At 44.6% G+C, this 10,895-nt stretch overlaps 1 protein-coding gene across 2 annotated transcripts in view; it reads right to left on the bottom strand.

Moving 5' to 3' along the window:
• Positions 1 to 4,420: 4,420 nt before the first annotated feature.
• Positions 4,421 to 10,895, bottom strand: part of itpr3 (inositol 1,4,5-trisphosphate receptor, type 3) — a 50,039-nt gene continuing 43,564 nt past the window's right edge. For both annotated transcript variants that reach the window (XM_076740771.1, XM_076740772.1), the window contains 10 exons: positions 10,604 to 10,723; positions 10,165 to 10,340; positions 9,594 to 9,758; positions 9,278 to 9,467; positions 8,798 to 8,908; positions 8,388 to 8,506; positions 7,386 to 7,551; positions 7,088 to 7,248; positions 6,853 to 7,014; positions 4,421 to 5,972 (listed from right to left, as the gene is read on the bottom strand). In XM_076740771.1, coding sequence (XP_076596886.1) covers positions 5,856 to 5,972; positions 6,853 to 7,014; positions 7,088 to 7,248; positions 7,386 to 7,551; positions 8,388 to 8,506; positions 8,798 to 8,908; positions 9,278 to 9,467; positions 9,594 to 9,758; positions 10,165 to 10,340; positions 10,604 to 10,723 — 1,487 coding nt within the window. In that variant the 3' untranslated portion in view covers positions 4,421 to 5,855. The remainder of the gene's footprint in view (positions 5,973 to 6,852; positions 7,015 to 7,087; positions 7,249 to 7,385; positions 7,552 to 8,387; positions 8,507 to 8,797; positions 8,909 to 9,277; positions 9,468 to 9,593; positions 9,759 to 10,164; positions 10,341 to 10,603; positions 10,724 to 10,895) is intronic.

The raw sequence follows: 10,895 nt of genomic DNA, 5'->3' as shown, positions 1-10,895 counted from the left end.
TTAAGAGCTGACAGGGCAGATACTTCTCAAGAGCTGGTGGAGACCAAAGGGCTGAAAGAGTGAATGTTGGACACAAACATCACTCTGACGGGATGTTTAGCAGCTCATTAAGGTGCTGCTGTGTCGGGCTGTGACCACGGCAGCACCGCAGCGGTCATGTGACTCCGCGGCGTTGAGCTCATCACCGTCATCACTTTCAGTGAAAGACTTTGTTTTTTGGCTGATGAAGTTAGAGGAGCTCATGTTGAAGTGACAGTGAGCAAAGCTTCTGGATGTCGTCCCTTCAGGACGGAGAGGCCAGACCTTCCTTCAGCGCCACAGTCCACTAACCTGTGAGCCGTTCGCTAAAAGCTTTCCCGTCCTCGGTGCCACTGTAATGTACTCTTGGGAAAAGTGTCATCTAAAGGTATTCAGCTCTTATTGGGTCACTACAGCAGCTTTGTGTCGGTGATTGACGGAAGCTGGATGGGCGAGCAGCTGCTGCAGCCTGACAGCCAACAGCTGGAGCTGCATTCCACTGAGGCTCCACAGCAAAGCCCCGAAATCCTGCTGGAGGCCACACACACACACACACACACACACACACACACACACACACACACACACACACACAGCGTATATATTAAAACACACATGGACTATAGGTACCACAGACTATGAGATCACCTGCTCTATGGAAACATGGTAGGAACCAGTGAATCCACAGGTCAGACATGTAAGATTAGATCCCACAGAGAGACGGACAGCAGGACGAGAGAGGACAATAAACACTATTTATAGACCGTAACGCACTCACACACACAAGTACAGAAACACACAGTAACCTCACTCTGCGTGTGTGTGTGTGTGTGTGTGTGTGTGTGTGTGTGTTGTTCATGATACATTAACATGCTTTAATATGACCTGATATCCTGCGACAGCACAGTATTTGTACTGTGGACAGTTAAATGAGGACGTACTGTACTGTGATGTCCTCTATGAAGATACAAAACCATGTAGCTTTTACTTTGACAGAATTTGGACATGTGAATACAGAATGTGGAGGACAGCTGGCAGGACGTGGACCCAGTGGACCCACTAACAGTGACACGAAAAAAAAAAGAGAAAACCACGACCTTAAAATCAAAAGTCACACTGAATTTGTAGATTTGGAGAATTGTTACAGTCCTGTAGTATAATTACCTGCTGTACTGTGACCAGCTGTACTATGACATGCTACACTGACCTACTGTTGTACAACTGTGTTACTACAGTATAGCATGCTGTACTGATATCCCATGACATGTTATACTACTACCTGCTACACTGATGCTTCGACCTGCTGTGTAATGACATTCTATACATCCTAATACTATGAACTTATACTGCTGTACTATATAGTGCTTTGCTATGCCTACTACACTATGACATACTTCAGTATGTGTATTTAAGCTGTGACATGCTACATTATGACCTTACACACTATGACCTTCTTCAGTTACACATGCTACCCTAACCCTAACCCTCACAGCAAGAAGGTCCCGGGTTCGATTCTCGCTGCGGGTGCGTCCTCCACCGTGCCTTCGGCCTGCTGTGTGGAGTTTGTATGTTCACCTGGGGTATCCTCCGTAAAATATACCCCCCACTAAAAACATGCAAGAAGATCACCAGCTGACCAATGGTGACGGCGAAGATGGGTCCCCGGGCGCCGGTCCGGCTGCCCACCGCTCCTGGTCTGCCGCGGAGGAGGGACGATTTCACCTCGTGTGCAGTGCGTGCATGTGTGTGACAAACAAAGGGGAATGTCTCCCCCTGATTCTTCTTCTTCTTCTACAGTATAACAAGTATAACATGCTAAAGTATGACATGTTATATGATGACATGAGACACCATGAAGTAATTTACAGTGTTGTACTATAACACGGTTTGTTTTATTATCAGCTGCTACACTGACCTCATGTTCTGTGACCTGATTAAACGTGACATGCTGCAGAAAGTGATGCTTCAGCTTTTTATGTGATGACAAGCTGTACTATGACCTACTGTACTATGACATTATACTATGACCTACTGTACTATGACATTATACTATGACCTACTATGACCTACAGTACTATGACATTATACTATGACCTACTGTACTATGACATTATACTGTGACATGCTGTACTATGACATTATACTATGACCTACTGTACTATGACATAGTATATTCTGAGATTTTGTGTTATTGTTATACTATGACATGCTATACTTATACTATGTACTATACTCTGATGTTATATTGTGACATGTATCATATATACTTTGACCTATTTTACTCTGATATATTATACTGTGACTTACTACACTATGACATAGTATACTCTGAGACTTTGTACTATATATTGCTATACTATGACATGCTACACTATGATGTGTTGTACTTAGTGTTGGGCGGTAATCCGGTAATAAGGTATCCCGCGGTATCTAAAAATAGCACCTTTATCAGTTTCATTACCGTCATTAAAACACATGCTGCGCGTTCAGGTCCACAGGGCCTGACATAACATAACAAAAACGAAGTCCACTCCGTTCAATGCATCTGGTTGAATTTTTACTGGAGAAAAAGGTGACTGTGCGAAAGGACATGCTAAAAAAATGAACCAGAGCAGTTTTACAGGTGTTTTCACTCAGGTATGTCCAGGTTATCTCGAGCACACGGAGAAACTCCTCTGTTGAAAACACTTTTTCAGCCTTTTTTCTGCTTCCTGTTGTTCTTATCTCTCATAAAAGGACGAAATGCAAATAAAACAGTCCAACAACACGTCGGGCTGCAGAGTCGTCTGTGAGCGCGCTGCTCATCCGTGAGACGGAGCCGTGAAGCTAACTGAATGGTTACGCAGCTCAGCAGCTCAGCGACCCACCCAAAATCACCATAGAAACACCAATGAGGATCCAGAAGGAAGTAACTCCAGAGATAGGTTATCGCATGAAGAGCGCTCCCTCCGCTCTAGAAACCCCCTCCTCTTCATGGAAACAACCAGGACCTTCGTGATTGGTTCAAACTAACACAGAGTCTCAGGAGGAGACGTCAGCAAAAATAAGACAGACTGTGTGATTTAGCAAAGTTTTTTCTGCTTCTGTTTGGCTGCTAGCTCGCCGACATTTCGTCACACAGTGAGGAGGCAGACATCTCCGTGATCAGCAGACTCTCTGCTCTCATGTAGTACCGGGCTCGTGTGGTTTGCGTCAGCAGAGGCGGTACCTTTGGATACCGCCCAACTCTAGCACAAGCCAACAGTTTGGTAATGCCGCCTGAGGCTTACGTCATAATTTTTAATTAGTCACGGTAATACCGTATACCACGGTAAAATGTGCAGGAAGTTTGACGGTATCAAAATTTGGATACCGCCCAAGCCTAGTTGTACTATGACTTACTATACTATGACTTACTATACTTTGTGTTGTACTATGACTTACTATACTATGACTTACTATACTTTGTGTTGTACTATGACTTACTATACTATGACTTACTATAATATGATGTGTTGTACTATGACGTGTTGTACTATGACTTAATATAATATGACAGTATACTGAGATTTTGTACTATATATTGTTATACTATGATTTGCAATACTATGACATGCTATCCTATGACCTACTCTGACTTACTATACTCTGACAAGTTATATTGATATGTATCATATAATGCTATACTATGACCTGTTATACCCTGACATACTATACTATGACATACTATACTCTGATGTATTATACTATGACATACTATACTCTGATGTATTATACTATGACATACTATACTCTGATGTATTACACTATGACATACTATACTCTGATGTATTATACTATGACATACTATACTCTGATGTATTATACTATGACATACTATACTCTGATGTATTATACTATGACATACTATACTCTGATGTATTATACTATGACATACTATACTCTGATGTATTATACTATGACATTCTACACTATGACAAAGTATACTCTGAGATTTTGTACTATATATTGTCATACTGTGACATATTTTCCTGTGACGTGCTATACTATATCATGCTATACTAAGACATACTACACTATTATATTAAACTGATCTGATGTAGTATATAATGCTATACTTGGACTTACTGTACTACCTAATATCAGATGACTTATTTAATGACTCACTACACTGACATGCTGTGCTCTGGCAGACTCGACCAATCTATATTGCTATTGTACAATCACTTACTATGATCTTCATGTACATTACTTCCTTCCTCCTGTAGTTTGTGTTACATGGTGTACTGTGAGTGTCGTTCATGTGTAACTTTATCATAGAACAGACTCTTCCAATCCAATTTATCACTTTTAACTTACTCTTTCCTTTCTAACCATCTTTATATTCCCCATTAACAAATAGGCAAACAGTCATTTTGTTTCTCATAGTAAATATTTAATTTGTATTTTTTGAAGATGTGTGGTCTTCATGACACCGTCCTCCTCCGCACTCTGTGTACACATCTGGAAAAGAAGTCAATGTAAATACCTGCTGACAACCTTTGCTAAAAGCAGTTCACTTGTACTCCAGTGTCTGTACTGAGCGAGTTACAGCGTTACAAACAAACAGCAGCTGCTCTTCTTAAATAAATCACTGTTAAGTCTTAATAATAATAACAACAGACATCACTTAAAAACTACGTTTCCCAGATTTACAAAGAAAAAACACACTGGGTTCAGCTCACTTCACATTCAAACAAACATTACTGAAATATTTAATTCTATCATCAGCAAAGAAATGCTGCATGTCAGTCTCTATTTACATTCTCTTAAAATGACTAAAGTGAGTTGATGCCTGGTTATTCTCTGAACACACACACGCTTTAACATTCTTCTGTGACACTGAACAAAGGGAATTCTTGTCGTCCTACAGGAAGTCTGTGATCCTTCGATTTTCTCTGCACATTTCCAGGTTTTTTTAGCCGCACAGTTTTCAGTTTGTGTAAAATCTAAAACTCTTGGACTGTTTGTTCTAAACCATAAATGACACCAGTTAATCGTTCAACCGTAATTTAGAGGATTTGGGTCAATAATGATCCTGATTTTTGGAAATGATCTGGCTGAACAGAGAAGGTCTTGGTAATCTGTTGTGGGAACTCGGAGTATCACTGACTTCAGGTGGATCCACAAAAAAACAGAACTGCTGGACTCTGTCGAGGCTTCATGGCTGCATCATAAATCTCCCATTTCTGCTTGATCTTGAGGTCAAGACAAATTGATCATGTAGAAAGGGTTCACAGTCTATATGTGCTCAGGCACCAGGGACCAGAATCCCCTACGAGCCCTCGTAGAGGGAAGAATCTGGACTAAACTGGTCCGAACTCCTCGTGTGATCTGAGTCCGGGTGAAGATGAGGGTTGAAAATACTTCAACTAATCTGAACAAAACGTCAACCAGAAAATACATCCGATAAAACCGCGGCTAATGCTAGCTTCTACTAATGAGGCTGATGTTGGCTAAACACAAGCTCAATCACAGGGATCAGTCCCGCTTCAAACAGCCACATCTGGACCTCCAACGCTCAGAAAGTGACGTCGTACATTTCATCTACAGTGTTGAACATCTGTCGTTTTCAGTGAATCAAAGGATGAACCACACTTAGCTTAGCTGAGATGCTATCAACATGTACTTTATGTGTATGCAGTAATGGTAGCCGCTCATTAGAAAGCATCAGCCAGACATTAGAAAGTAAAAGCAAGTAAAACTCTTTCCTGTGCTTTCAGACTATCAGCGTCGTGCTCGTGTATTCTAGTGTTTTCTCCTTTGGGACGGTCCGTCAGTCCAGCTGTGCGTCACATGTCCGATCATCAGCGGCCTCTTTATGTTTTGTAGATCTGGTGGTTTCCTCCGGCGGCGCTGGGCGGCAGCGCGGCGCTCGCTCCCGCCTGGACGTCAACAAATCCCATCCTCTGCCTCCTCTTCCTCTGCTCCGTCATCTGTGGAAACACAGGAAGTACATTAAGTCCACAAACGAGGCTTCCAGTGTTTACTGTGAGGACCGTGCAGATGTTTGTCTGCGAGCTACAGCGAGCGCTCAGTGCACTGCAACAAAAACACAAGTAGAAGAAGAAAACATCAAACGCTTAAAATACAAAATAAAAGCACATTAAGAAACGCCTGTAGCGATATGTCGAAGAACATACCAACCTTTTTAGACCTTTTAGACCGTTTTAGACAAAATAAGACATTTGGAGACGTCACCTTGAAGTCTGACAATTTTTCACAATCAGTTACTCAGTAAAAGAGTCCACAGATGAACAAATGATGGATGGTTCCTAAAGGCAGCGTGAAGAAACACTGAAGTACAAAGAAAGTCTCATAACATAATAATAATGTTAATAATAATTCATTAAACTTATTGTAAAATGGCTGAACAAACAAAATGCGACTGTTTGGACAGAGACTGGTGTTCAGGAAGGACTCAGGATTTGAGTGGTTTTTGGATTCATTTCACCTCAAAGAATAAAATGTGTTAGCTTCTTCTTACAGGTCGATTTGTTTGTCACTTTTACTTCGTTTTGTCCTGTTAGACCTGCAGCATTTCTCTCTTTCTTCGTTTACTTATTTTCTTAAGTGGCAGTGAACGCAGCATAAGTTATCAACAGAGAGTATTTTAGGTATCTGTACCACAGATGCTGCTGACGCCGGTGTCAGACACATGAACCTTCCAGGACGAGTCGTTCAGTGTTTGTCAGATGAAACAGACGTGGGTTTCCTCGTTCGTGTTGCTCACACACACACACACACACACACACACACCCCCACACACTCACACACTCGCTCTGGGTTTCTTAGCTCTGACGTGTGTGTGAATACCTGCTCCTTCAGCTCCGTCAGCTGAGTGGTCAGCGTCATCACCACCTTCATCGTCGCTGCCAGTTTGTCCTGTAGCATCCTCATCTCGTTCTGCTCCCCGTCGCCCTCCGTCACCACCAGAGACATGGCCTGCATCCGCGGAAACCAGTCCAAGTTGTTGTTCTGAAACAGAGGAGGCCATCAGCTCCTCGCTCTCTGGCGCTCCCGCTCTTTGAATCGACTTGTTTTTTGTTACCTTGATCATGTGAGCCACGTAGCTCTCCGGCCCCGTGTAGTCCGTCTTGTTCTTCTCGCGCACCAGGACGATGAAGTAAAGGTAGTTCCAGATGTTGTGCTCCAGTTTGATGTGCTCCTCGAACGACACCGTCTTATTGTCAAACTTGTCTCTCTCCAGACCTGCAACAGCACACGGAGCAGGAGACGTTCAAGGATCTAAACGTTCGTCACCTCAGCTGTCCTGACGAGTGTCTGCCGGCGGCTCATTGGTCGATAAGTTTGTTTGTTTGTTTGTTTGTGTGTTTGTTTGTACCCACCACAGATGAAACACGTGGTCTTCAGTATCTCCTCTTTCTTCTGCTTCTCGCTCCTCAGGTCGGCAAACGTGTCGATGATGACGCCGAAGATCAGGTTGAGGACGATGATGATGACGATGAAGTAGAACAACAGGTCGTACACCACCCGGGCTGGGAACAGCGGCTCCTGCACGCGCACACACACACACACACACACACACACACACACACACACACACACAGAGTCATGATTTGACTGTTACAGAGCGACTCGCTGGTCGGCGACTGTGAGAATAAAATATCTACGTAGACCACAGGAACATCTGTCTGGAGTTCTCTTGGTTGGACGTGAGTCACATGAGGGACGGCGAAGTTAACCTGAATGAACTCCTGTCGGCTCATACGGGACCTTTTCCTCCCGACAATAATTCACCATGATGACAAATGAAGTAAATTTCTGCTCTGAGTTTCTGCCCAAATGATCATTTCCAGGAAACACTTTGTATGAATTTAGTGAGACATCAACCTGCAAGTTGCTCTAAAAAAACGTTCTTATCGGCTCGTAACTGATCGATAAAGCAGAAGTTAAGTTTGTCCGAGGTTCTTATCAATAATCAGAATATTTCTGTCGGCGGTCAGTCGGTCCAGATCAGCACTGAAGAATCCAGAGAGACGTCACTGAAGAGCCATCAGGTAACAGGCCGTTTGATGACGTCATGTCAGTCTTTTGTTGTGGTGCAGACGGAGGGCAGGAAGTGATTTTGTGCAGAGGAAACATGTGACACACACTGGAAACGCTGATGTTCAGATCATCAGTTCAGATCAATCAAACCAAGAAACCACGAAGAGTTTTTATCAGGTGAGTGAAAAATTCAAGACATTGACCGAAAAAATGTCGTTGACCGTTTGCGGCCGGGAGGAGCCGAGGAGTCGGATGATGGTGTGACATTAGCTGATGTTTTCAATCTGTGCTGAAAGAGTTAAAGTGGCAGCGGAGACAGAGAGCCAGAGAAGGTTCCTCACGTTCTTGGACGGTTTGCGGAGAACGTCTCCGACTCCTCCTCCGTTCCTCAGTCCGTGATTCAGCACAGTGACGATGCACATGAGCAGAGTGTCGCACGCCCGCTCCGTGTTCGCCTCCTCTGGAACACACACACACACACACACACACACACACACACACACACACACACACACACACATTCGTTAGGTCTTCATCACTTGTGGGGACACTACACAGACGTACCATAAGCACTGCTTGCCTCACACTAACCCTCACTCTGACCTTCACCTCACACCTGACCTGCTGTTCAGCCTCAGAATCAAACCAGTGGCGTCTCTGCGTAATCAAACGGCCTCTTTAATGTGACCACACAGAGTCTGATGAAGAGCTGAACCGTCGTCTCACATCTGTCCCGACTGAACGGACTCACCTGCCTCCTCCTCCTCCTCGGCGGCGGCGACGGTGCTCTCCGCCGTGCAGCTGACTCCGTCTGCAGAACACGACCGGAGGAATTCCTGAGAGGCTTCACTCTGCGGAGGAGCTGAACAACAACAACACGCTCGCTCAGGTGACAAGCAGTACAACCAGTACACCTGACCAGTACACTCAGTCTGACTGGACTCCAAACCAGCGAGATGAAGTTGAGTGTTTGTGACTTTGAGTCATTTTTCTGTTGTTAAAACGTAGAAATGTTGAAGCTCACCGACATTTAAAAATCAGATTTCCGTTTGTTTCTCACTGGGGTCAAAGGTTAAGTGTTGTTTGATGTCAGTTAGAGCTCAGGTGAGGCGGGTCACCTGTGGTGGTTTTGGGGTTAAGATGCCGTCCTGCTCACTTCCTGTTATCTCTCTACAGGCGCTAATAAAACCAAGAAGCAGTTGAGTGTTTGGGAGTCGAGGTGTGGCGTTACCTGCGGCGATCTGCACCAGCGGGTCGACCTCCATGATGAAGTCCTCCTTCAGGCAGAGGAAGCCGACGATGGAGAAGAGGTAGACGAGGATGAGGGCGAGCAGCGCCGTCAGCAGGATGGAGCGACCGTTCCGAGTGACGCTCTTTATCACGTTGAACAGAGTCTCCTCCCGGTAGATCAGGTCGAACAGCTGCGGACGGACGGACGGACGGACGGACGGACGGACGGACAGGTCAGTAACTCAGTGTTTCTGTGTGTGTGTGTGTGTGTGTGTGTGTGTGTGTGTGTGTGTGTGTGTGTGTGTGTGTGCGCTCACCAGGATGCTGTAGAAGAGCTCGTGGACGAACAGTCCCAGCGTGGAGGTCAGGACGTAGGCCAGGTGGTACAGGAACTCCACATCCATCACCATGGCCTTGTATCCCATAATAAACGTCCCGTTGTTGCCCACGAAGCTCACGACAAACACAACTTTATTGATGAGCTGGAGGTGAACAGGAAGACAGAGACAGATGAGCAGGTGACACCTGTACAGAAGACAAACTAAAAGTCACCTGAGATCAGGTGATGATTAGCGTGGAAGCAGGACTGTTCCAGGATCAGGACAAGTTCTGTTTCACTCCTTTGAATCAGGTTTCAGAGTGTTTTCATGTTGTGTTTCTTTGACATTTTTTCTTGCTGTAAAACACTTTGAATTATTTTGCTGCTGTAATAAAATAAACTTGATAAAAACTGTTTTGCTTGTTTGCATGTTTGTGAAGTGACATTAGCGAGCTAACAGGTAACAAAGAGCTAAACAAGAAGCATCTCAAGCTTTCATGTTAGCATGTTTAGCTCCCAGCAGCGCCTCCTGCGCCCAGGTGGCAGATGGGTAATGTAGTTTTACGCACATTGAGCGACCCCAGCAGTATGAGCGTGTTGCCGATGCCCAGGTGGTAAATGGATCTGAGTATCAGAGCGACGGTCAGAGGCTGGAGGCCGTAACGCTGAGAGAACAGACCCAGAACGGAGAGACCGGTCAGGATCCAGAACAACATCAGCAACAGGGAGTCATCGATGGCTCCCGCTGGGCGGAGGAGGAGGAGGAGGAGGAGGAGGAGGAGGAGGAGAGAGACAAGCTCATTCAATCTTTCTTTAATTTCACTCACAGCAGTAGTTTTACTATGTGTAGGATCATTTTCCTGCTCCTCAGAGGATGAAGGTGATAGATTTTCAATTTCATGAACAGTGAGCTAAAAAAACGTCATTATTCAGATGCACATTTGCAGTAGAGTGGAGTACAGTAGAGTACAGTAGAGTAGAGTACAGTAGAGTACAGTAGAGTGGTACCTTGTCCGGAGTTGTAGGGGTAGAAGAAGGCGATGATGAGGTTGATGAAGACGGCGAGGTTGAAGGAGATGGTTCCCCACAGAGACATCCGCCTGGAGAACCAGTACAACACCGGCATACCTGCAGTACACACAGTGAAGAAATACTCTGATACAAGTACAAAAGTATTAGCATCAAAACACACTTAAAGTACCAAAAGTAAAAGTACACATTCAGTTCCCAAAGACTGAGTTTGAGACTCAGAAACACTTTGATCCCTGCAGGGAAACTGCTCAGCACACAGTTAGAAAGG

Source organism: Chaetodon auriga, chromosome 10 (genome assembly GCF_051107435.1).
Source record: "Chaetodon auriga isolate fChaAug3 chromosome 10, fChaAug3.hap1, whole genome shotgun sequence".
NCBI lineage: Eukaryota > Metazoa > Chordata > Actinopteri > Chaetodontiformes > Chaetodontidae > Chaetodon > Chaetodon auriga.
Note: the sequence above shows the minus strand (reverse complement) of the source record. Positions and strands in the feature narration are given on the sequence as shown.